We start from the raw sequence: 27969 nt of genomic DNA, 5'->3' as shown, positions 1-27969 counted from the left end.
TGGGAAACAAGTAATATTTTGTTCCCAAATGTTTTGATCTTACACTTACTATTTTCCTTCCAAAAGACAAGTTGGATCACAAGAACATCTGAAAATACTTTTCTCATACCCAGGAAAAGAAAGTCACAGCTTACATGAAGAATATATAATTGAATTCCCAAATTCCCATTTGTTTAAATGTGTGTGTTTCACTCTTTCTAGGCAAAATAAAAAAAGATAGTGACATACTTATATTTACCTTTGAAAACTTCATTGAAATCTTACAATTTTGAAGCTAATGAGGTTTGTTTGCTTTGTTTTATTAGAAAAAATACTCAGGCAAGGTCTACAATCATCTGTCAATTATAAATGACTTACAAGAAACTCATGAAGCAATAAAATTAAAAAAATACAAATACAAACTATATCTGAAACACTTCTATTTGGCAATTTTATAACAAATTCATAAAAGAAACAAAGATTGTGGATTATTTTATAGGTACAGAAAAAGCAGTAGGTGAAGTGCTCAAGCAAAAAAAAAAAAAAAACACTGCATTTTTTTTCCAAAAATAAAGTCACATCACAACAGATTTTATGAATAATACCCTTATTAAACAACCATTCCAGAACATCTTATATTAGTGGTGCTTTTAATCTGCACTTTATTTTGCTTGATAAGATTTTTTTTTTCATGTATATAAGTAATATTTTTAACCCATCGGAGCTAAGCAAGACTCTCGTGTCAGTACCAATGCAGAATGCATTTGTATTATACTAGGGTACGCTCACTTCTGCAACCAAAGGGTTACTTCTAAGTTTTATTCTATTTAATAAAGATTTAGTGTAAAAACTGCTGGTTATTAGTTTCACTGTAGTAAACTCCTCCCCAACAAGGAGGACTAACTCTGCAGTTTGACTGCATATATCCATATAAATTTTACGTATTAGTTCCTTCCAACAGCAAGGAAAAAAACTAATTTTGTGTTCACTATTAGAAAGGAGCGCCATGAACTAATTATGGGTACTATTCATCCCTCAAAGATTTCTGGGAAGGATGTTCAATGTGTTTTTGTTCTTACAACAGATATTAACAGTAGTATATAGTCCCTTAGGTATGTAAAAGAAGGGGTTTTTATTGTTAAGGAAGGTGCTTTTTTTAAACAATTCTTCTGGCAGCACTAGTGAATTACAATATCCTTCAATATTATTTCTACCGTAATATATACATTTTAACTTTCATGCCTCTAGAAAAACATCTACAGTACATTTCATAATATAAAAATATATTACAAATCTGCTGAAATATTTACAAGCAAAGTCCTATTATCTATATGCAACATTTTTGTCTCCATACAAAGACTAACAGGTTAGACACATCTCTATTTGTCAGTTAAAAAAATCCACGGCTTCTTGCTTATTAAGCAAGAAAGTGATTTTACTTTCCTTTTCAAAGCCAACTTTGGTGCATAAAGGATTGAATTTCTAGATATTTTTTTTAAAAATACCATTTTCTTTACAACTAGAAAACATTAGGCCAAATAAAAAAAAAGTATACTTTACAAGTGAATGGGGATTCTACAGATTCAAAAAAGTAAAAGAAAACACAAATAACACTAATTGCTTAAGTAAAGGTTTTTCAAAAACCGTCCATTGATATGGATCACAAAAAAAAGATCTCATTAACATACTATACTACTCCTGAAAAGGGGGATCAGACATACTGCAACACTCTTAACATCTTTAAACCGTATATATGCATTCATAGTTGAATGGAAAAGACAAGCATTCCATCAACACGTTTCTTGTTTTTGTTCTTTTTCCTTGAATATTATTCAACATATTTTATGGATCTGCAAAAGGACATGAAGTTACAAATGACAAATGATTACTATCCACCATATTGAAAGGGTGACAGAATAACCCCTTGGTAGCCATCCTGTTGTCTGGGATGTGTTGTATTTAGTTCACACTGATAAGAAGCCTAATAGCTTGTTAGCAGTTCTCCTGGGAATTGTGAGTAAATGGTGACGGTTACTTTCTTTTCATCAATATAAACTACTGTATTCACTAAGGAAAAAAAGCAGCTTAAAGAAGAAAGCATGCAAAGCCTTTTAGTTGTTCCACTAAGTTGCCAGAAGAGTGTTTGCTCAATCTCCCACTGTACCATTCCATGAAAATGTGGATATACAGTAATATATTAATATATTCCACAGAAGCATCAACTTCATTCACAGAATGTTTACACTAAGCATAAATATTTATAAAAAAAAAAGATGGGATTTGACTAATGTGCAACTTTATTTCTAAATCCATTGTCAGTGACTAAGACTGCAGGTGTCCCCACTCGCTTGGTTTTTACCTCTTCAACCTCTTCTGGGGCATTGTTCTGTAAAAGAAGATAGGATACCTTTTAGAAGAAGATCCTGAAATGCAAATCCAAGTTACCTACAGCATATTATCAAATCATGACTATAAGTGATCATTTAATTTGATTGAAAGCCATTTTATATGATCTCAAATTAGCATACATTTCAGATGATTTCAAAGTTTCTATTAGCATTGACATTTTATCATGACTTTAATAGCTGTGATTGAATTCCTCCGACCACCTTTTCCACATGCGATATTTTGGTCTTTGATTTTAATTCTTTTGTCTCCTAATTGGTCCCAAAGCTTTTTTTAAATCACATACTGGTCTATATTGATAAAAATCTGGTAATTGATAATGTATAGGGACCTTAATTTTATTTGGAAGAGGGAGAAAAGGTTGCTCTTTTTTTTTTTTTTTCCCAATGGACTTCACTCCACAGATCATTTCCAATATTATTCTTTCTTTTCATCAAACTAGTAATATATCAAGTTCTGCGAAGTTAATCAATACAAAGACAATTAACACCTAAGTTAGGTTATAAAATAGTTGCCACATTAAGTGGCTTTGAAATACATAATCCAATTTCCTCATAACATTTTATCATTAGCTGTTAACATCAACAATCCATATGCTAATGTAAGTATTTAAAATACTTACATTTAAAAAGATAGCACATATAGTATGAGGACTTATTTTCATATTGTAAACTAAGTTTTCATTAATTCGATTAGTGAAATACACTGATAGTAAAGGTGAACTGAAAGGCTTATTGCATATCAAATTAGCAGTATAGGAACTCTTTCAGACACTTGGCCATTGGAACTTAAAGAATCTCTGGTTGTGGGAAAACAATTGTTTTCTTCCCCCCCAAAACCCTCCTCTGTCCCCGCCATATTCATGCATTTTTAAAATAAACCTATAAAAACATAACATTAGACCTTCAAAAACTTAAGAGACAATTAAGCATTTCAGATTACCTTTAAAAACTGTACACACATACAACTGTGGGTACTGACAATTATGTGAGCACATTAATACAGAGGGGGAAAAAAAAAAAATCAAGAAATTATTAGAAACAAGATGGGTTAAAAGCCAATTAAATCCTACAAACATATATGTGAATGCAGCTTAAAGACAAGTGACATGTACTGTCCCCCTCTGTCCCCCTTTAAAGAATCTTGTATTTAAAAAAAAAACAGTACTTGTATACAAGTACAGATTTCAAGGTAATACTGCATGTATTACAGCTGAATATAAATTATGTAAAGATAAATTTGGACTTTAAAAAAATTGGTATACAAACCAGCATGTGATCTTAACAGAAGTGATCTTTCAGGATTCCACTGTATGTACCTCCTTTACTAGAATTTCTGTACACCAAGCACAAAAAAGTAAAATACACTTGGTAAATACACACATTCCCCGTTTCTCAGTAACTAGAGTTCAGTTCAAGAACTTTAGTAATTCTGAAACAACTTAAGACCTCAGAACTTAACTACTGGACGCTGACAGGATCAAGGCTCCCTGTTCTGGTGTATAATGCATTAGCAATTCTGATTCCCCAACGTCAAAAAGTTAAGTGAGGCTTAAGATTATATGTAAGTAATGAAAATTTCAAAATTAAGACATTACCTGTATATGTTTGGGTCCAGAAGCAAGGCAGTATCTTTTGGTAGTTTTGATAAATGAACTACTTTAGTTTTTAACTGATGTCGCTCACTTTCATTTACCCACACATCAGGCAGACTATGAATAAATAAATAAAATAAAAAAATATTCAAAAAAGATCAACTGTTTTTCTTACCATAAAATTATGTGGTAAACTAGTACATATGAAGTTTCTATATGCAATCTCCAATTTCACTGGTTAAAAATCACCTTCACCGGAGCGAAGAAAAGACAGCCAATCTTTACACATTATACTCCAAAGTCTTTCAAGTTCTCAGCATGAAAAAGATACTAAACAGAATTTAGATTAATCCAGAAGAATACTAAACCAAACATACAGTAACAACAGTACTACATTCTCTATTTTATGGATAGCAGGAACTAAACAAATCTTTAAAAACACTTTATTTCACTAGGTATAAAATTTACTGCAGGCACACTAGTTTGCTCCAAGTGTCCAAATGCCCTAACTCAGCTGAAGTTCAAGTACCTTCTGAGGAAATTCAGGCAATCACCATAATGTATTTTGGCTACATAACAGTTCTTAATGCGAGATGGAATAAAACCTTCCACATTAACAGGAAGCACTGTCTCAGTGCCACTTGCAGTGAAAACTCCTGGAAGAGAGCTAGAGAGAAAGCCTATGCTGATTGACATTTTGCTCTTTAAGTATTTGAAACCAAACCCGTTCGCTTCTGAGTGGCTCACTGCATTACTGCATCTTCTACTGAAAGCAAATTGAGTTTTTGAGGCCCTGCTGATCCTGTCAGGTTGTTAAGAGAGAAACTGGACTTAAAAATGCCATAAATGCCTTACTGGAAACCTACTTCTCAACTCTTTCCAACAGTTAGCACTGACTAAGGCTACATAATCCATACTGCTTTCACAACTGGAAAAAATAAAAATAATAAAACAAACTAGGATTTTTTTCAGCCCACATAAAATGGTGGGGGTTTTTTCTTTGCTGTTGTTGCTTTGCTTTTTAAGTAACTCAAGAGCAAAAAATTCATTTCACGTTGGGCTAAAAAAAGTTTGTAATTATGAACTAATATTTTGAGAGAAGTTTCAAATGGAGAAACAAAACAATCAAAATATTTCTTTCCCCTGATGAAAGCCATACATAACTTTACAGACTTTTGCAGTTTATTTTTTTCCAGCAATGGAAGTTAGTTGAAATTCAAATTCAATTTTTTGGTAAGAGAACTGAGAAGAAACTATCTGAGAAGAAAAAGGAGTTTCTCCAAAGATACTATTTTCACTTTTCAGGTGAAGTTGGAAGAAAATCAACAGCAATCTCTCTATCCAGGTTCAAAGCAGCTCGTGAATGATGAAAAACACCACAGATGGAGCTTTTTAAATAGAGGATACCAAGCGTTTCGAAAAGAAGCATTTTGAAAACAATTTAATTAGAAACTGTATGCTGAAGATGCAAAATGATAAGAGCAGCATGTAATACTTCTCACAGTAAATACCACTGAGATATGAACAAAGACACAAGAAAAAAAAACTCAGAATAAATTCCTGCGCCAAAAAACTCAGTGTTATTTCACTCCTTTATAGGAAATATGCTGAAGACTGTAATTTAGTTTTCCTGCAAAAATACTTAATGTACAGAAAATCTGGAGCGATTTAACAGTTTCTCCAACCAACTCACAGAAGAAAAGGTTAAATTATTATTATTGGCTCCATCTGAAAGGCTGATTAGCAGCTCAGTACAATGGAAAATAATCGTTATGAGTGCATCAGTTTTTCTGAAGTGTGTACATGCCCTGTGTAAGACAAATAGATGACAAGCCACAATATCTTGCCTTTTCTGTTCTTAACTGTAATAACCAGGATGAAATTAAATCTACCAAATAATTCACAACTATATCACTCAGCACAGGAAGCACACTCTCTACCTAACCCAACCAAAATGCAAGAAATATGAAACACGTAATTACTTTGAACTTGTCAACCGGCCCTACATCTATCAGGGATGTGCATTAATGAATAACCTGTCTTCCCCAGTGTAGAAAACCTAACATTTGAATATATTTTCATGAGTTTAAAAAAAAAAAATCTTTTGTCACGACACTAGGAAACAGAAGTCCCAATTTCTTTACTTCTCCTGCTCTTAGTGTTATGTTTTTAGTACTTTTTCTTTCTTCTTAAAATGTAGTATTTTTTCTTCATCTGTAATAATTTAGTGATAATAATTTCAAAACACTGTTGCATATAGTATAACAAGCTGTCCTAGAAGGCAGCAAAGAACTACACTTTTATACTACAATATTTTAATTATTCATTCCCAAGTTTAACTGAAACTTGGGGTCCACAAGTGCTGCAAAGAGCAAGAAAAGCTACAGACATTTTAAAATTACTAAACTTCATCTAGGTAATTTACCAGTAATTCCTAGTCCTCTATAAATGAAAGCTACTATTGACTGATACTGCCAACTTCACACTACCGCACATGACTGATCTGGGACACTACAAAACTGAGTAATTTATATCACTTCAAAGAAGAAAGTAGAGATTATTATATTAAGGCTTTTCATTACCTTCGAACTCAACCACTTAAAAGGCAGCTCTGTATTTAAAAAGATTCTTTTGTTCTATATAGTAATTGCAAAAACTATGACTATTCAATGGAACGTTGAAGTTACTAAGTTCCCTTATTAAGTTTTATCAATGTACAGATATCTGCCAACATTACTTTTAAGAATGAACTTCTAAACCTGTGAATCCTACCCAATTATTTGACTTAATGTGAGCTTAAGCAGACATACGGACTCAAGAATGAAAAATCTATTATATTTACTTTTAAATACATTTTTTTTTTTTCCTTAAAAACTGTATAAAAATGTGGATCATGAAAAACTTGCAAGAGCTACTCTCTGACTCTCCTAAAACCGCTTTGCCTACTGTTCTCCTAGAGCATAGTGGAAAGCAATCATTTAGCCTACTCTTCCATATAATAAAGATTATAATGTTTACATAAATTCATTCCTTTTTCAAAAGAAAGATATTATCTCAGCTATTTCAATGAAATATTTACTACTTTGTAAGTCCCAAGCCTACCTGAGGGCATTACTTGTGTATTGCATTACATACTCATATGGAAGAGGATAGAAGTTTGGAACAAGAGAAAAAGTAATCAAATATTGGAATAGTGTTCTAAACTTCAGTGGGAAAGCCCAAAGAAGCAGTGACAATAGAAGACACACTTTCAAGGAACAACTGTGGTTATTTTGCTGTTAAACTGTGTCCTCTATGCAAAGATTCTTGTTCTGCCATTATACTGATGGGTATATATTTACCAACGCCTAGAAATATTTGAGGATCGTGGTAAAACAGTGGGTTAAAAAAAAAAAAAAAAAAAGAAAAATCACTGGGACAGTCCTTTTTTCTTACGAATATGTCTGGCAAAATGACTCAATTATTAGAAGATCTCTTTATTAATATATATATTGACAAAATGCATTGAAAAAAATGCAGCTTAAAAGTTTACTCAAACTAGTATCAGAATCCACTGTAAACTCCACTTACATCCTATCATATTACTAAGATTATACTCACATGTCCTCTGGTGTCCAATGAAGCAAGAGTTTTATTTTTCCAGAATCTTCTTTTCTTTTAGCTATTACCTGGTAAAAGTTGAATAATTATTAAAATCAAATTTGTAAATTTGTTGCTCAAATAAATTGTTCTTTATTTTCAACTGGACATTCAGAAAACACACATCTTTAATCCTTCAAGATTGTATTAATTCTATGTATAAGTAGAACATGCACGTCACTATTCAAGCCACTCTTGTCAAGATTAAATGTTTGCACTTATTTTCCTTCAATATTTTCATAATATAAGAAAAAGAATCATATACAGTCTTCCTTCAAAAAAGATTCCAATTTTTAAGCAGCCACTCTAAAAGATTTTAAGTGCATGCATTCTTAGATGAGTTTCACCAACATCCTTTATGAACACATCCACATTTTTTCACAAGATGTCTATAGAAGATATGAGAAGCTAATGCAGCTCCTAGTTTAATTCTAGTATGACAATCTGGAAACATTATATGTGTAACTTCCTAGGTAACCTTTAAGATATCAAAAGGGATGAATAACTAAGTACTGAATGAAGCAAATGCCCCTTAGAAGAACTTACAGTATTACTGAGATTGTTTAATGCATACATAACAGGGACACTGGCATGTTGCTATGACTGTTACATAAATGGCAAGTACTAAGACCTGTTGGCAATCCACAGGACATACATCTGCCCATGGTAAGGCTCCAGATGAGAAACTGCGAGAAAGGAGCTCTCATTTCTTACACTAGGTCACATACAACAGCACATAAAACGCTCTCACAGAGTAACTTTTCCAGGTGTAGGACAGTGAAGCTTGACTACCATCTCTAGTCAAGATATAAAGGTAAAAATGCACAAAGTATATATAAAAAAGTAATATTTGTACAGAAATGAAATATATTCATCAACAAAGGCATTCAAAAGATAAAAAAAAAAAATACTGCAGTATCCAGGAAGACAAAGAAAAGCCACTTGCTTCCTCTTCAACTGACTTACCCTCAGCTTTTTCTTTGCTCTGCATGTCACAATACTTTACAAAATGTGAGATTTGCTTCAAACACCAGTTTCCCCCACTTTTTGCACCTCTGAGCATAATAATGCTTATCTAATCTTTCAAAGTTTCTACACAAAGCCACTGCAGATACGGTAAACTAAGAATTCATTAGAGAAATTTTCAAACATAGATATGCAGTGGATGGCAAATGAAAAAGGCTATATGAAAACGTAGCACATGAAACTTAAAGTACTTATGTCTATAAACTGCAACTACCAAAGTAATTCTCCATAAATTAATATCGTGTTATGTTAAATTTAATATACCGTAGTAGCTTAGTAAGGTTAAAGAAGGAAAAAGACTGTTGTAGGGCACAGTCCTTCCAAAAGAAGAAGATTCCCATTATAATTAGGTCCAACTTTAAGATTTGTCATTTAACGTATTAGCAATTAATCTTGAAGTGTGGTTGGAAAGCTTGGTGACAAATTCTGTTTTTGATACCATGTAATTTGAATTACAGATAAACTGAAGAAATGCAGCCTGTAAGAACTGCCAGAAGATGTCATATGTGCCACAAAAATTATAGGAGGGCTGAAACATCTGCCATGAAGAGAGGCCAGGAGAGCTGGGACTGTTTAGCATAGAGAAGGCTCCAAAGGGACCTTTCTGCAGCCTTCTGATACATAAAGCAGGCCTACAAGAAAGATGGAGAGATATTCTTTACTGAGGTTTGTAACGCTAAGACAAAGGGTAACATTATTTAAAATAATGATAGAGTGGATTTCAATTATAGAGGTGAGGCAATGGAACATGCTGTGGCTGCCCCTACCCAGGGAGGTGTTCAAGACCAGGTTGGACAATGAGTCTTTGGGCAACCTGGTCAATTTGAAGTTGTCCCTGCCTACAACATCAGGGCTGAAACTATCTGAGCTTCAAATTCCCACCTCAAACCATTTTGTATGTCTATCACAACTGGATATGTTAAATAAGTGTCAGAAAAAATATTTTTTTCCTGTAATCTTTGCCCATTAGACAAAACTTAATCAACTCTTACATCAAAAATATTGTAAGATTCTTAATTTAGCCACTTGAAATATTGCTACCACTTTCCTTCACAAGTCTCAAGCCACATCTATAACAGGACATGTCCTTTTTCTAAGTTTGGAGCAGAGTTGAAAACTGACTTTTTTTTTTTTAAATAAAGATTTAGAAAGTGTTTCCCCAGTCCCTTCCAACTTTAAGTTTTAGTCTTTGTCCAGTCCCCGGATTCATTCTCTGCTGCAGATTGGAGTACATGAGTCTGGAACCAAATGAAGATGTCAGGGCTCACTTTACAGAACAAATGAAGTTCACCAACTCTTCTATTTAAAAACGTACATTTTCCTGTCCAGTCAAGCTTATTCTCAAGTTACCCTCATGTTTTAAGGAGATGCAGATGGTTCTCTCACGTAATGCAAGCATAATGAATACCATATTAAAAATGGCTAATGTTTAGAGGTGGCATTTCAAAATATTGTTTGGACATAGTAAACTAGCTATAACCAGTTAAAGGGAAGAAGATAATCTCCACAAGCTGTTCTTCATCCTATCTAAAACGGAAAGAACAAGAGCTAGAAAATAAACCAGAATATACAAGGTCCCAAGTATATACTGCACCTAAGTTAAAGCAGAAATTGCTGCTTTTATAGGGATTTACCTTGTAACACATGTTGACTCCAGAGCCTCAAAGAGAACCTGCGTGACCCTCTCAAGCAGCATTCATTTACACTCCCAAACAACCAAAGGTCCAGTTCTTTATTTTCAGAAATATGCAGTACAAAACTTGAGATTCTTCTTCTTTGCAATCATGAAGTTAAAAAAAAGTCTGAACAACCTCTCTCCCTCCCTCCCGTGTTTCCAATAAAACAAAAAGGACCAAAAAAATAAAAATAAAAAAACCCCACAAACTCAAGTTACAAAATTTTGGGTAATTCAATACTGTCTGAATTATACAATCGCAAGCAGCACTCTTATTCCAGAAGCCTAGTAAGATCTTCAAGCAATCAATATTGAAACAGCTTCTCTACGCACACAAAGAAGCTTGAGAAAGTAACTTTCAACAGAAGGGAATACAAACTGTACAGCAAAAGAGCTAATTATATATTTAAAGACCTATGATGGTCATAGCTTGGGACGCTTTTAGTCAGATACACCTGAAACCAACACAAGTTTTGCAGACTGTTCTTCATATCACTGTCTTATCTTGTCCTCTGTAAACCCTCAAAAGCTCAGCAATTCACATGTTTTTGACTGGAATCAAAGATCTTCATCCCTTAAAGGGTACACATTTGGTTTTGTTTAAGTACTTGAATGTTAAACAAAACCTAACTCAGCTTTGAGTTAGGAGACAACAGCAATCTGCATATATACATGCCTTGGTTCTTCCCAAATGTACTTTGAAATTCTCAAGCTTAACGATGTGTTTTAAAAAGACTTAAAATGTATCCACTACTTTTACCACAATTAGCACAACACACATTCTACCACTTCCCAGGCAGGCCTAAGTCAGAATTACAGTCATGATGCGGACAAAGAGCATCAACTAAAAAAGAAGAAAAAGAATCATTATTTTGAGCTAAATATCCACAGCATTAAGGCCAAATCCGCATGTTACAAGAAAAATGGAAGATATCTATCATATCTGAATAACACTGCTCTACAGACTTAAAGTCACTTTGTAAATAACTCAAATCCACTTACATTTCACACTAAAAAGTATAGTTCAACAAGTGAGTGCATGTACAACACAGCTTCATTTGAACAAAAAAAATCTTACTAATTACCTACATTTCACACACTATCCCTGGAACAAGAAACATTTTTTGCATTTATTTCCATAAAGAAAACCTTTCAAGTTGCCTCAGATCAGAAATGGAGTTCTACTGACCTCTTCTGGAAAAAGAAACAAATGTCTCTCTCCTGCATGTTTATTCACTTACTGTGTTTAAGAGGCTTAAGACTTCAAAACATGTGTGAATAAAATCAGTGTATGCCATCACCGAACTAAAATCTCCAAACAAGTTAGAAGTAGAACAGTTTAGTACTCAGTTATCTTAGAGAACTAACCCTATCAACAAAAAAAGATGGAGGGTAACATGCTAGTTACATTCTTAAACAACTTAATACCTGCTCTTTAAGTTGAAGAGAAATTGCTTAACTTTTTCCACTTGCTAGTGCAAAGAATCAACATACCAAGAATTTGACTGTAATAAGAAAAACTAATCAGAAAAATAAGAACATAATGAAGTAAAAGGTGGACTTCTGCAAAAGGCTTTGATGACTGTTTTACAATTTTACATATCTATGAAGAAGATTTAAAGGTATGAAGAGATATAGTGACTGCATAGAAATTATTCGCACATTATTTTGTCAGTAAGATAACTATCCTGTAAAACACTACATTGTGCTGATGATCTTATAATGAAACAAGAAATAAACCTATAAATTCCTCAGTTTCCAGCAGCTTTATGATCAGATTTTTCATTTTTTGAATTCATGTCCCTGTTAACTATGCATTCTTTTCATCTGAAGGTGGACCATTTTTCGAATTCCATCCTTGCTTACACCTGAGTTGACCATTAGCTCAGTATAATAACGTATACCTACAACAAGATTATCTTTCTTATATTAAACAGTCTCATCAGTAAAGTTGATGTCCAGTGCAACTCTGCACAATTGTGCATGCCAGTAGGGTAGCAATGCACAGTGTACAGCTGAAACCTTACAACTCCCACAGCTGAAGAATAAGTAATATCAAGTTTTCAGACCTAATCAACCCCCTACCATCTTGAGTGGTACAAGCACAGATGAATTTGCAGTATTCCTCCAAGTTAATTCAAATCAGTTTAAGAGCACATTTCTCCCTTTAATTTCACCTCCTTGTGTGTTACTGCAACTGCCAGAGGTGAGTGTCCACAACTTAACAGTCTATCTGGATAATGCTGCAGATTAAAGCAAGCTGTGAACTGGAAGACAACCTGCTTTTCTCACAAAATTTTAAATTCAGTCTTGGCCAGGAAAACTAAAATAAGGTTTAAATTCAGTAACAGCAGAATAAGGCACCTATACATCTCCCTCTACAGTTGGTGTACTCAATGCAGATAAAGTTCAGGACTAATGTTTTGGGAAAAACGTCTAACAGGCTACAGAGATTTGTAACTATCATCAGTCTTGTGGAAGAGAAGGACATGCTAGGTTCTGTGCATATAAAATCATCTTCGGTTTATGAAAAGAGAATGACAGTTCAGTAGTTTAATTGTAGGTTCAAATTAAGCCATAGCTGAAAAGAGAGCAGTCAGCACTCCTTCCCTGGACTGCAGTTAATCTTGCACTAGTCTGGCAATTTACAAAGTTCTTCATTTTGTGCTGTTCCTTAATTCTTTTATTCTTAAAGAAGTGTCTCTACCTCTTATGCACTCCATCTCTCAATTCAGTAACAAAACACGAGGCATTATGCCTTCTGAAATTCTGATCTCTGTATTCAAATTCAGTACTTCTTTCTCTATTTTCAACTTTTCTAAATGAATACTGATATCAATCCTATCCACAACAGGATACAGAAACAGGACTCAAGGTCACTTCCCCACATAGAACCTGCCTCCTACCAATTCAATGATATTTCACTGGGAACATTTTTTACTATTATTATTATTATTTAAAAAAGAAAGGAACAATGCATTCATTCAGTATTCCAAATTTTAAACTAAAAGAAAAAAATCATATGAATTTTACATGAACACCTATCAGTTATGCAATTATCCTCAAACTCTTCCTTGCGATAAATACTGTGAATTGCAACTTGAGAAAATGCCACCAGAATTCATTCTTATTTAGAATGTTTTCTGCAGCACATACAGCTTGCCAGATATTTCCCCAAGTGTATCAGATGGGAAAACATTGTAAGCTTTTCAATTTGAAACAAAAAACAACTACTAGAAGTATTTTTAAAAAACTTATTTACTAACAAAAGTGAATAAATAACTAAAACAATTGTTACTGATTAAAAGCCATATTACAAACAGGAATACAGCAGTACATTTTTCAGAGATGCAGGTAAGAAACAGTGAACAAAGTAATACTTACAGTACTGTGAAATACAACACTGTGGCCTTTTCCTAAGCTTTCTATATGCGCTGAGAGGTTAAAACAGATGGCTCGATGTCTTATAGCATCCAGTGTTTGTGCATCAAAGAAGTCATGAGGTCTTGCTAAAAATAAAAGAGATCCTTAGTGTTGAACCTGCTGAAAGCATTCTAACACATTCGAGCACGTAAATAAATCTGCAGTGTCATTAGTAAACCATTTATCTTTATAAAACTAGGGCTCCTATATCAGAGTTGCGAACAATAGTTTAACTGACAGGATGGCCTGACTCCAAACAGAGTGGTGATCCATTTCAGTTTGGTCACAACATACTCCTTCTAGATGAAGTAGCTATTTTGACAAACTGAATTATACTTGCTCAATTTTCAATCTTGAAGTGATTTTTTTTTTCCTTATCTTCCACAATTAAAAATTCATTGTTTTTGCTGAGTACTTCTAGGAACATCTATTGCTACCATTTCTGAAAAAAATAAGAACACCAAAGAGGCAGACCAGTGCAAAGGAACTAAAACAAGAACTTTTATTAATGAATTTAAGTTCCATTTTAAAGCAAAAACAGCCCAGTAAAGTTCCCATAAATTTTACAACTTAACTGGCCAAGCCATCCTTACAGCACAGTCAATAGTTTCAGTATTACTGCAATGACTTCTAAAAAATAGTATTAAAATATTTCAAAACATAACAGTGCACGCAGTCAACATGTTAGAAGACATTCCTTATTTCTGAACTTTATTAAAAACCATCTGCCCTGATCTAATTTCTAGTTGCTAAAAAAGAAAAAGTAATCCAGCTGAATACTGAGATGCTGCAAGGAGAACAAACACTTTGCAGTGTTCCTCTGCAAGCAGAATTAAATAAGAATTTGTAGTCTATAGACAGCATGCAATTAGCAAAGTGCTTTTCTATTCTGAAAAGGACTTTCATGGATAAGTCTCGAATACTAAAATACTGAAATCCAATTTGGAGTGTAAGGAAGGTCTATTAACTCTACCCTAAAACCCACTCTAGCCAGAAATAACTGCTACTAAGCACATTTTTGTTGTATGCTCTTCAAAATATCTAAGATTTTTAAATATATTCTGTACTGTACAGTAGCAGAACTACATGAGTGATATATTAACAAAAGTATTAAGAGTTATTAAATCTTATGTGAAAGCAGTAATTCAGTATATAATGCTGAAAATAAAAGTAAGAATAGCAGTTAAACTACAGAATCAACTATATTATCCTATAATCTGCAAAAACAGTTATTTGCAATTTTTCTGTCCTGAATTAAAACAACTTGTATCTTCCTTTTCATCATGGTTATCTATCCATTATTTCTAGACAAACTACAAATTCCACTTTAGATTAGTATTTTCTACACTCTGGGGACAAACTGTTGTTAAGTATTCATCTGTACATTACGTTCTGTCCTTATTCTATCTCAGTTGGATACTGCCAATTAGGCAATCATCCCACTGAAATGTTTTGCTGTAAGTGGTAAACTCTCATGCCGCGTAAGGTCATTGATGCAAGCATTTCTTATATTGAAACCATTAATCTATCAAGTAAAAAGGAGCACAGGTCACATTTTTGTGCATGGACTACCACTTTTCTTTCTTCATACAAATTAAAATAAGTTTTCAGGCAAAACACAAGACAAAATTCAAATGCTGATTTAGGCAGTTTGTTGTATCAAATGTCAGAAACTTTTTTGGAGCTTCACTCATATTTATAAAACAAATGTTTGTGAATTTATAACAAAGATTTCATAATACAAGAAGTTATATGATGTAACATACTTTGTATAATGTATAGGTTCATAGAATCCTCTAGGTTGGAAAAGACCATTAAGGTAAGTCCAATCACCATCCTGACCTACCGAATACCATCATTAAACCGTATCCCAGTCATGTCCAACCCACAGCCCACGGTCAGGCCAGCTAAGCTAGAAATGTGGCTCATCCAGGGCACCTCAATGGGTGCACACCTGGGCTGTGGCTGGGCTGCTTTGCTGCTAAGTGCTGTCAGCTTGGCACCAAGTGTCAAACACTTGACTAAAATTCAGGTAAACAGTATCCACAGCCTTTACCTCATGTACTTGGTGGGTCATCTTGTTATAGAAGGAGACCAGGCTAGTCAGGCAGAACCTGCCCCTCATAAACATAGGCTAGCTGCTTCTGATCACTTGACTGTCCTATACGTCCCATGTGATCATAGTTAGGATAATCTGCTCTGTAACTTCCCCTAACACTTAAACCAGACTGACAGGACTGTAGTTCCCCAGATCCTCCTTCCCACACTTCTTGCAGATTGGAGTCATGTTTGCTAACCTCCAGACAACTGGAGCCTTTCCAGTTTACCATGACTGCTGATAAATTATTGAAAATGGCAGGGTAAGCACTATGGCCAGGTCCATCAGAATATCTGAATGAATTCTATCCAGCCTCATTGTCTTAGGAACATTCAAAACCTGTAAGAAGGCACATACAGTTTCTCAGTGGGCTATAGGGACTTCATCAATCTTCCAACTGAAAGGGTTGGGTAGCCTGAGAACAACTGACCTTACTAATAGAGACTGAAGTAAAAAAGGCATTAAGTAATTCAGCCTTATCCTCATCTTTCATCACAACACTTTCTCTCAGATCCAATAAAGGCTGGAGATTCACTTTAATCTTCTTTTTACTCTTGATGTATTTATAAAAGCATTATCATCTCATCATCTTTTACTCCAATAATCAAATTCCACGTGGACTTTGGCCATTGTACTTTTCTCCCTGCACAGCTTAACAACATCTACAGCCCTCCTGAGATGTTTGCATCTTCTTCCAGAGCTCAATTATTTTTTTTCTTCCTGAGTTGCAGAAGCAGCTCTCTGCTCAGCCAGATTCATCTCCCTTCCTTGCTTGATTTTCAGCACATTGGGTCAGACTGCTCCTGTGCCTTTCAGGTGTCACCCTATTCTGCCTTCTAAAAATCCAAGGTATCAATACTGTTAATCACCTTACTGACTTCACCAAGGATCAAAATCAGGGATTTCATCATTGTTGTGTCCAAGCTAGCCTCCAATCATCACATCACCCTTCCCTGTTTGCACACACACGCAAGTTAAGTGAGGCATTCTCCCTAGTGGGCATCCTCACCAGCTGTGTCAGGCAGTCATCCACACACTCCAGGAATCTCAACTGGATTTTTAACAGACATCTGGGAAGTTAAAATGCCCCATGAGAACAATTCTAACGAGCATGAGAGTTCCTATACTTGCTTGTAGAATATTTTCTGCCTTCATCCTGGTTGGGAGGTCTGTAACAGACTCTCACCATATTATCACCATTACTGGCCTTGGCCTTACCCCTGAAAGTCAACCCTCTCAGTACCATTGCCCAGCTCCATGCAGCCATAGTACTCCCTAACACACATGGCTAATCCACTTCATCTCCTTCCCTGTAGTCTCCCCTCAAGAGCACCAAATTCTCCAGGCACATGAATTATTACAGGCCTCAGAGAGAGATGGTGGAGGGATATCACAGCCCTGAGACTTAACTAAAACTTTCAGCTCCTCTTTTCTTTTCCAAGCTCTCTGCATTTGCATAGAGGCACTTAAGCAGGGCTCCTAGTGAAACTGTTTTGTTGGACAAAATGGCTGGAATTCCTTCGGGCTGCTTTTTAGGTGTTTTCCAGCTGACCAGCCAAATCTATGCCTAAAACACAAGTTCTGTGGCGATAAACTGATCAATTCAACCAGGCTTAATTGGTCATGTCAAAGCCTTTTCCTTTGACCAGCAGAATCAAAGGAAACCATCTACCCAGAGCCTCTTACAGCTGCTCCAAGGACCCCATAGTCCTTCAAGATATGCCTTGGACTGCCCCTGAGTGTTTTTGGTGCTCACATGAAATAACAGCTGTGGAGAACAGTGGACTATGGAAGACTCAGTAGTTTCTTGGCAACATCTCTAGCTGGCAACAAACCTCTTGAGAGTAGGCCAGGTCAGCAAATGGACACCTCTGCTTCACAAAGAAAAAAAGTCTCCTCCTGCTATCATCCACTGCTGTTTCTTGGGTGGACTAATCATGGGAACAGACCATGTTGGTTCACTTAACACCTGCATCTCCCCTGACACGACAGGTCCTTCCTCTGAAGTCTAGCAGCTCTGCAAGGGCACTTCATGCAGTGGGAAAAATCTCTCGCTCCACCTTATCATACCAAGCTTTCATTCCTTTGTTTTCAGTATTATCTCCCTTGAGGGAAGTTCACTGCAGACCACACATGGAATCACCTATCTCACTCCTCCTCAGCTTTCCTAATGCTGCACAGTCTTCTCATCACCTACTGCAGGAGGTGCTCTACCCAGGCGCACCTTTCAAAAACAGGCTTACTGCCCATCCCTACCCCAAGAGCAAAGTCCAGAGCAGCCATGGAACAAAAAGCCAACAGGGGAGAACAGAAAGTCAATACCAAAATATTTTGATATGCTTTTTGTTTTACATAGCAACATTTTTTCAGGATTTAGCCATAGATAACCATATTCATATTCATATTCAATGGCTGCAGAGTAAAGAGAGCAACTTGTAAAACAGTTTTATTAATTCTTTATTGAGTGTTAATCCCATATTTTCAGCTCATCTTAAATCTATTAAATATTAAAATAGTTTTTGGACCAAGATGTCTCCCTTTTTACTTAATACCATTAAGTTCTATATAGTCACCTACTTAAGCAAATGAGAATCTTCTGACCAGCAAACTACTAAATGAAACGCTAAATCTTATGTAACTAATACATTCCCAATGTAAATTTCACCAGCAGTAACTTTCCACATCTCACGTATCTTTCCAATAAACTTAATTGTTATGATTATTAATGAGTATGTCATCTTTTCTACTCGAAAAGCAAGTGAACGCTAAATAAAATCTTAGATTCTTCAAAAGTCACTGATGTAGTTTCAGAACAGCAAATTGTATTTTAGAGACACGTTAAATGTATTTGGCTTTACATCTCTAAATGAGGGACTTCCTGCAACAGTGAATATGATTAAGAGCATCTAGAAGAGAAAGAAAGCTACTGTAATCCTGAATTATTCTGCAACATCAAAATTTGTATGATAAAAATCAGTCATTTTTTAACCACTAATATAAACATCTATGAAGATGTGCATAGCAAAAATACACTTTTATCATAAAGGCACAAATTTCTAAACTTAGAAGTATATGTTGCTTACAGACAAAAAGAATACCAAAATGTTAAGAAAGAAAGAAAAAGATTGCATAGTAACAGTCTGAACTCTCTTTTAAGATACAAGACCATATACTTATCGCATATAAAGCTACAGTTAAGTTGTTCTTTTTTTTTAATTAGCTTGGATGTCTCTCAGAAGGGTGATAAACTTCAGATATAAAACAAGTCTATAAAGATGAAGGAACTTAATTGTTTTGCTGCATTTGAACCTTTAATTTCTAAGTTTACTTCAGTTTCAGCATGTATTGACAATCAATTGTCAATAAATATTAATCCATTTACACACTGCAAACATTTCAGGGGCTCGTCAAGCCACTGAGAGATTCCAACAGTATTTTTTCAGGAGAAAATTACCTTACAATTAATTTTTCCAACAAATGACTGTGAATTTAATTTAAACACTGTGGAGTAGTGAAAAGCACCCTGTATTATATCTATTTGTCATACCTTATAACCCTGTTTGCAGACAAAACAGTACAGAAGTAAAGCACCTCTCCTTTTTAAAATATCTAAGTAAAAAAGACTTCATTCCTAGCTTCACATACTCTAGACTGGAAATACTTCACCAGGCTATTTTGTTGCTTTGGCCTTTCAGGTAAGTTTCCTTGTCCTCTCTTCTTCTAAAGCTAAACTAAAGGTAAACTAAGAAACTTCCAAATGAGCAAAATAACATCAGCTCTTTGTCAAGTTCACCAAATCAGTGATAATCCACACCAAGTTTTAAAGAAAAGCTACCAATATTCAACATTTTCACAAAATGTCATTGACTTTGGATACATTTCTGGGTCACATACTCCCCAGAGCAATACATTAAATAGTCATTTCCCAATTCTGTTAGAGATGACTTTTGCCTTAAGGCAAAACCATGCAGCCACCACTGTGTTTGTCTCTAGAGATAACAAGATAAAAAAATTACTCAAGCAGCTGTCATTTTTCTTTCTGTGCAACATTTGATTAAGAGAACACACCATTCAAGTTCTACAATTGAGTAAATATTCCTGAAATGTTAAAAACCAATTATACTTTTTTGCCATAGATTCATTCAAGAACTTTCTATTTACTTCCCCCACTACTCCATGAAGATGACTTTGTGCATCCCTACAGAACAAATTCTGCGTTATATTCTCATATCATGACTAGGACATCTTTAAAATCCTAACTACAATTCGAAATTTTAAGTCAATAACATACATAAATTACAAATAAAATGCCAAACTGCATTCTACTTCTACATATATTGAGGGAGACACTGAATAAAGATGTATTAAATCAGTCACCTAAAAAAACCAATATAGATAATTATGCAAACTAAAACACAACTTGCAAATCTCTGAAAGTGAAGTAATTTGAAATGATTAGTCTTAGACATCCGTATTTTGTTTGAATAACATAGTCAACAAAACAAAACAGTCTTCTATCAACCTGCACATAATTCAAATAAGCCCTTCCTTACACTTAAGATGAACTAAAAGAATACTTCAGAGTGACCACTTGATTCTTCATCAATCAGCCTTCCCTTTTTGAGCCTTTTAATTTATGTAAACTGTCAAAAGTGAAAACTTTGCAAGTCACAGTCTGAGGAAGACAGAAATGGCATTCGAACTTCTCTAAACTTTTAATCAGTTTCAAAATCAGAGGAAACCTTAATATTTACATTTAAGATGCATTTAATAATACATCTTATACATCCTTTGGGAACACCCAAGTCTACCAAGTCTATCATTGCTAGAGGAAACAATTCTCACCTTAATCGTACTTCAAATAACATCAGTTCATATTAAACTTTTAAACTAAAAAAATCTCAACTGCATAGAGAAAGATAAAGAATACAAGAAATCAACTCTTCCCAAAACTAAATCTTAGCCACACTCGTTATGTCATTAGTAAGTTAATGAAACGTGCTGGTTGTGGATATAAAAATGTCCAGAAATACTTACGTAATGATCGTCGTCTCTTATTCTTTAACTTTCTTCTTTTATTCATTCCAGCTTTAGATGGAGATTCCTCTTTGGCCTTTGGCTGACTGGCAACTTTTGAAGAGTTTTGCTGGCTGAAGTGTGTGGGCACATGACGGGCAAGTCCTCCCTGAGATGCAAAGCTGGCATTGCACCCACCAACTACACACTAATGAGAGAAGAAAATGAAACAACCGCATCAGAGCACTGCACGGCAGTCATTCACAGAGGTTTTGTAGATCTTTCAATTTGCTTTTTCTGGCTCAGCTTCCAACACATTAAGAGAAAGACAAACTCTTAATAACCATGCAATCCTAAAAGTAGAAACAATAGCATCTCAAATAAATTCCCATCTGAACTTTGCAACTTATAACAGTTATTTCATGGTGCAATCACTTTTTAAAATGCTTTATTATATTCTACAGTATTGTATAGCAGAAAATTTATCCTGAACAAAATGCACTGAAAAAACACAACGGAAGAACTTTCCCCCTACAGACCAGCATTATATCCCCTTGCCTTTTGAAACACAGCACTGTTACTCTGTATTATCCCACATTTCTACAGTCTCCTGTATTCAATACGCTAGCGTTCTATAACCTCCCTCTTTCTGTTGACAAAGTAAATTTTTTTAAATAAAAAAAATACATCCATATCCACATGAAATTTGACACAGCACTTTTTATAAATGCTATACAAGGTCAATCATTATATTTCACTTGTCTAAAACTAACTTCAGTAACTGGAAAAAATTATTAACACTACACACTTTTATTCTGGGATGGTATAATTACTTCAGAAGTATTTAATGAAGAGATGCCATTTTCTTTGAAATAGAAAAATAAGATGAGCTCCAACAGTGACTAAGAGAAATACAGAAATCACAAGATACATAAGACTAAGCTAGTAAAGCCCACAATAATTATTTGTATTTTTGTATTTGGTTTATATTCACATTCAGTAAATCACATAGTTGGAGTGGGAGGCACAAACCTTTTCTTTTGTGCTCTGAGCCGACAAGGGTAAAAGAAAACCTAAGTATTCCATCATGAGCTGCACAGAACTGTGTATCATCTCTTCCCTTCACTGCAAACTGATGTGGCAGCTGCAACAGCAGTTCAGCAACAAGTAACGGTGCAACTACATACATAATACTAACTTTTCTATGAGGACTAAAGAAGAATTTGCAAGCTCAAAGTAATCTGTCCCAAGCCTGCACATTTGACTGAAAGACAAGATGACAGCAGCAGAATACCACTCAGCATGTTTTGTTCCTAACACCCAGCTGTGCTGTTTTCCAACTGTGGCTGTTAAAAAAAAAAAAAAAAACCTGAAATGTCTATCTCTGCCTCAGACCTAGCAAACTTCTTCAATTATTATAAAACAGGAATATAGTCTTCATAAAGAGAAATGTGTTACCCCCACTGTCTTCATACTTGCTATAGGAATACAAGATTACATGATAATAAAAAAAACAAGAACAGAAGGATATTTTTAGTATTCTTATTTACATGGTTTTTAGAAAAATTCCTTTAAGCTTGCTACTTACTGAGCTAACTAAAACCATATAATTCCCTGGCAAAAAGCTTTAGGACAACATAGGTGATTCTCCCCATCTCCTCCACTAATAAGTATCCCAAGAAACGTGGTGATCTCTAAGAAAAACTTACCACCTCACTCTGTAAGTGTTCCAAGTTCAAACAACAACAATACTGTACACTTATACTGTAATGACTTATAATAAGAAATCAGAGCACATCCATATTCAGAACAATACAAAGTACTCTTATCTCATTTACAATTACAGCAATATTACAGCAAACTAATACTGAAGTCAAAAAGTTCATTGTATTAGAGATGAACAAACTCAATTCATAGACATAGATAAAATGTGTGTTTTACTTTGACCGACTTTTTTATTATCCTGTTCTGAAATCTTTGAAGCATCTGCTCTCTGGCTCACAAAAGCAGTTTCACAAAACTACACTAAGCAACTAAATCTAAACTTAAGTTAAACTTTCATTAAGGTGCTACTGCCAAGCTTCTAGCTCTTTCTGATCCCACAAGCATTGACAAAAAGAAAATGGCCACAAACTAAAGCTATATCCTTAAGTACAACCATACAGCAGGAAATTAAAAGTTCAATCCTTTCTAGGCTTTCTGGAGGTCAGAAATAACGATGTCTTGGTATACTGCATTTATTATCACTTATTCAAGTGCAGTATCAAAAAGCAACACCTTCTGAATATACAAATATAGCAGTGGCACAATTCTAAAACATTTTAAAACACAAGTTTGTAAGACTTTGTGCTATTTCTTGATAAAGAAAAAGCACAGTCTTATGACTATGATTTGATCCACAGTGTCAAAACTTTGGTTTTCTCTAGCGCAGAAGAAACACAAACACAGATCAACACAGATTCAATATAGAAACTACTACTCTTGTTCTACCCAAGGTTGACTTTTAAAAGCCCAAACATTAAGTCCTCACTATATGCAAACTGCAACTGGCAATTATCTTTTTCCAGAAAGATTACTTACAGTCTGCAGCCTCAGCATAAATATCTGCAAAGATCATCACGTTCACATGCTGAAGAGTTTAACGCTATCAGATTGTATCATCAAATAATCAACAGCTGATATATCAAAGACGACAACAAATGTCTTTGTAGTGGACAGAAGACAGTAGAAGAGGAGAAAAAAATTCTTACCTTTTTTTTTTTTTCTTTTTTTCTCTAAAATAATATATCCAGCAATCCGTTACTAATGGATAAAGTCTCTTCTCTCCAAAGATAAAGGAGCAGTTCAGGCTGTCACTTCAGGATCTCTGGACGGTAAGTCACACCAAATCAGCTTCCCACCAGATAATTATACAGATCTAGAGGGCTTCTAATAAATCAAACTCAACTACTAGGCACAACTTTACAGCAGACTCTTAATTTTTCCCCAAAAACTTTTATCTCAAAATTTTGCATTACATTTGCAATATGATAGGTTGGGTCCGGATTGGTGGATATGTTACTTCAAGAGAAAATAAGTCAACACGTAAGAAGTTTAATTTCTCCAGTGTACCCATACCCACCATTATTAATGGGCAACAGTGACCAGTGACTTTAAACAAGACATTAAAGTATCTAGCAATATTTATTTATTTTTACTCAACTTCAAAATAATCAAATGCCCTTTTAAAAAATATTTAATGTGATTTTTTTTTCAATAAATTCAATATTAATATTCTAGACATCTGGACGAACTCTACTATCTCATCATTTGAGCATTAAAGCAGAAGGTCTTTACATTTTCTATCTGCGTTTGCAATGTTCTAATGAATAGAGGATATTCTGCCAAAAGAACAGTCAATATGAATTCCAAATGATGACTGAATTTACTTGGTTTTGCTTTCCAGATTTCAACAATATGTTACTCTATTGAGAGTCACATTAAGTGGATTTACTCCACAATGAGTTTTGAAAGTTAGCTGGTAGAATGAGCATCAGGGTTCTGTTTTATTATTACTTTTCCCCCCATTTTATTTATTTATTTATTTATTAAAGCAAAGAACAGAACCCTGAAATAAATTCTGTACTGTCATTTGATGTTGCTGCTGGAAGCATTCACCCTGTGAGCAAACCTTGCGTGACTGATCTTAAACATTAAGAGCACACCCACTAGATTCAGTATGTGAAAGCAGCTGGTATCATACCCACACAGTCTTGTACTTATGGAGGATTGCTGTGAGCAATTATTTTGCTTAAAATCTCCCACACGTTTGAGCTCATTTTCCCATTTTATCTTTCACTGTGCCTAACCCTTTTTACTTGTTCTACATTACATGCTAAGAGTTCTATTGGTATGTCTACAAGTAACTTTCAATGCCTTCTTCAGCAGCAAATAGTGGTTCAAAAGTTCAAGTACCAGTGCAGTGCCATAGCACAATAACTATTCAACTATTTATTTAAAACAGTCAAGTTTAAGACAATTCCTCCTAGGCTTGCCAGAAAGTTACCAGCATCAGTTTTCTAACTCAGACTGTTCCTCTAGTTCCATCTGTATGTTCTGAAAGCCTAAAAGTTTAAGTTGTTGAACTTAAGTCAGGACCTCTTCTACACAATGATACTCCTGATGTTCCACCCATTTTTTAAAAGATGCAAAAGTTATACAAGTATAGAGCTAAAGAATGTTTATATTTCTCTTTCAACTCTAGATATAAAATAATACACAAATGTGAACATACTAAATGTCTTCAGAGAAATAATCACATGCTCTGAGAACACTTGTATTAAACAAATGCCTACAACAACCAAAAGACTGAAGAAATTGCTTATAGAAGTTTGGTTCTAGCTAAGAGAAAACTTCCAGCAACACAAAAGCAAAAAACTTCAGGTAGTAAGAAGAGTAGCGTTAACAAAATGCCTAACAGCAGGCCATAGGCAGCCAGTTAAGTTCTCAGACCAGAAATACGTTCCAGAAGCCCGGTCTCTTTGCTCCTTTTGACAAGAGTAATAAATTTGGGAATAGCGCTTGCCAAAAATATGATTAAAGAAGTATACAGCTTTGCAGAAATATGTGATTACAGACTGAGAACTAGCTACAATGGTAAATGCCTCATTTAACTGACACGCTTTTGCCTTGGAGGGAATCATGACAAAAGACAAATCCATCCAGTATCAAAAACTTTGAAAAGGAGAGGAAATAAAATAGAAAAATAAAGAAATCCTAGGACCAAAGAGGAACTGAGATCCAGAGTTCTATCCCAAAGATCTAGAATATTATTTTTGCATTAGTTTAGCAGATGAGTAAGATGCAAACTATCTCCTACTTAGTAAATGTACATATGCCACTAGGAAGTTGCACCATATAAAAAAAACGGAGCTAGTTTAATCTCAAAAATAGGTATTTATAAGCAAATGTAACTTTTCCATGACATTGCTACTGCAATATTCAGGGGTGCACACTAAACCACACAAACATAAACCACAGGAGGAACTTATAAAAATATGAAACAATTGCCTCTGTAATTTATAAAAGGGTTCATTTCAATGACAAATGAACCACACAGATAGTTTATATGCACACACGGACTGGGCAGGTAAACCCACAAAGAACTTAAAATGGAAGCACAGCAGCTCATTCACAGAACACAGCTTCTAAATCAAAAGACAGTGTCACAGGCACCACAAAAACAAGGAATTAAACCCACAATGGGCAACTACATAATATGATGTTATTCGCAGGCAAAAGGTAGGCAGGAAGGGGATGTATCCTTCAACTGAGTAGACCTGCAAAAGGCAGCTTTATACTTCAGTCAATTTCCAACTGCTTTCCAATTTAATATTTTTGTCCCTTCTTTGACTAGAGATGAAGGAACACAGCAACCTGCCATATATTTATTAATCTCCTATCTTCAGTAAACAATTATAGTTTTCTCGTATCTTTGCAAAAGTATATTTTTTCTGCATTTTATCATCACCTCCCTAGCTAACATCCTTTGCCTTTCTTAAAACCATCCTGAATGGTTCTTCAGACAACAGCACCAAGCTCTGTCATTTCCACTACCTTCTAAGCAAATTCCTCACAAATTCTGGTGTTTATTTATTAACAAAAAACTGAATGACTTGGCATTTTTCACCGAGTCCTCTAAATTGATAATGGTTCCTTCCTTTAAACTAGATCTCCAGTGAGACCTTACAAAGCAACAGATTTTTTTTTTTTAATTTAGGGTTTTTTTAATTTAGATAATCAATAACAAGGTCTTCAATACAACTCTAACTTGAAAAACTTTGGTTTCTGCTAGAAATCTGAGGAAATAAGATTTATAAGAGCAGCTAAATGCAAAAACATTTTGTTTTTGAACTGACATAAAACAAAGCAATAGCTGATCCTGTTGAGTGTTATTTCTTAAGTGATTTTTTATCAGACAGATTTCAAAAGCTTGAAAAAGTAAGGAATCAAGGAAGAAAGGAGACTAGTTAACTAACAGGTTATCACAATCACATCATGTGGGCTCTGAGGACTACATTCAGCATAAATGAATTGGGGGAAAAAAGATATTTACTAAATTCACACCATTATCTTCCATCCAAAGCTCCCAGGAACAGATTTGAAAATATAAAGATAAAATACAAACAGAAACACTGAAGACAACAGTAGGGAAAAGAAGGAAATGGCACACTTTGAGCCACAACAATAAACTATTGCAATCCTAGCCTATCCTTTATTCTTTCCCCAAGTGTGACCAGGTGAAACTAGTTGGGGAAATAATCCACACTTAACACAAGATGCTTATTATCAGAACCAACTGTTTGAAATTGGAGGGCTTTAGCTTTAAAGAGGCTAGCCAAAAAAAATATATATGTATGTATGTATGTATGTATGTATGTATGTATATATATAAAAACCACTGGGATGTTAGTTTTACTCATTAACTAAATAACCCTCCCAAGACTCAAGAAGTACTCTTTTTTCCTGAGGTACATTTTTCTCTTTTAAACTCAGTATCTCTAAATTGAGTTTCTTTGATCTGTAACAAGCAAGTGTTCAAACCTACCGGAAGACTTGTCTATAAGACAGAAACCTGCCATTGCACTCTAAAGTACGTTCTTAGTTCTAAAATGAGAAGAAAGAAGGTAAAAGTTTCCCCCAATTACTCATTTTCAAGTTGATTCAAGGATTTGCAGTTACGATTAGATCAGTTACTGGAACAATCATATTTGAAAGCTTCTTTCAGAGATCTATGATCCTTACGCTACGATTCCAAAAGCATGCTATCTTAATTCCTTTGAACAAAGAATACAATAAACTCAAGAAGAAAACTTCCTTCCTGCCATCCACTCGGAGAAATGTTCAGACTAAACTAAGCAGTTTGGAAGGGGGAAAAAATTATATATATAAATAAAAAAAAGATATTATATATAATATCTTTAAAAAAATGCTTTCACCTGCACTGAGCTATTTTTACTCTCTAGATTTTGAGTATAGTTTTTTACTATAGCTATTATAAGAAGCTATGCAGAAGCAGTAACTTCTTAAAGAAGTCACTGAAACAGGAAAGTACTTTTTAGTAATAAAACTGCC

General features: G+C 34.6%; 1 protein-coding gene across 2 annotated transcripts in view; it reads right to left on the bottom strand.

Annotated features, from left to right (window-relative positions):
* Nucleotides 1–278: 278 nt before the first annotated feature.
* The window catches only part of AEBP2 (AE binding protein 2), a 51135-nt gene continuing 23444 nt past the window's right edge, over nucleotides 279–27969 (bottom strand). Inside the window, exons 4-9 of one of the 2 annotated variants that reach the window (XM_085231161.1) lie at nucleotides 20878–21064; nucleotides 13704–13828; nucleotides 7580–7647; nucleotides 3983–4096; nucleotides 3654–3720; nucleotides 279–2365 (exon numbers count right to left, since the gene is read on the bottom strand). In XM_085231161.1, coding sequence (XP_085087287.1) covers nucleotides 3666–3720; nucleotides 3983–4096; nucleotides 7580–7647; nucleotides 13704–13828; nucleotides 20878–21064 — 549 coding nt within the window. In that variant the 3' untranslated portion in view covers nucleotides 279–2365; nucleotides 3654–3665. The remainder of the gene's footprint in view (nucleotides 2366–3653; nucleotides 3721–3982; nucleotides 4097–7579; nucleotides 7648–13703; nucleotides 13829–20877; nucleotides 21065–27969) is intronic. The other variant, XM_085231171.1, reaches the window with a different exon arrangement.

The sequence above is a fragment of the Meleagris gallopavo genome, chromosome 1, assembly GCF_905368555.1.
Source record: "Meleagris gallopavo chromosome 1, MGAL_WU_HG_1.1, whole genome shotgun sequence".
NCBI lineage: Eukaryota > Metazoa > Chordata > Aves > Galliformes > Phasianidae > Meleagris > Meleagris gallopavo.
This window is presented reverse-complemented; position numbering and strand designations above follow the sequence as displayed.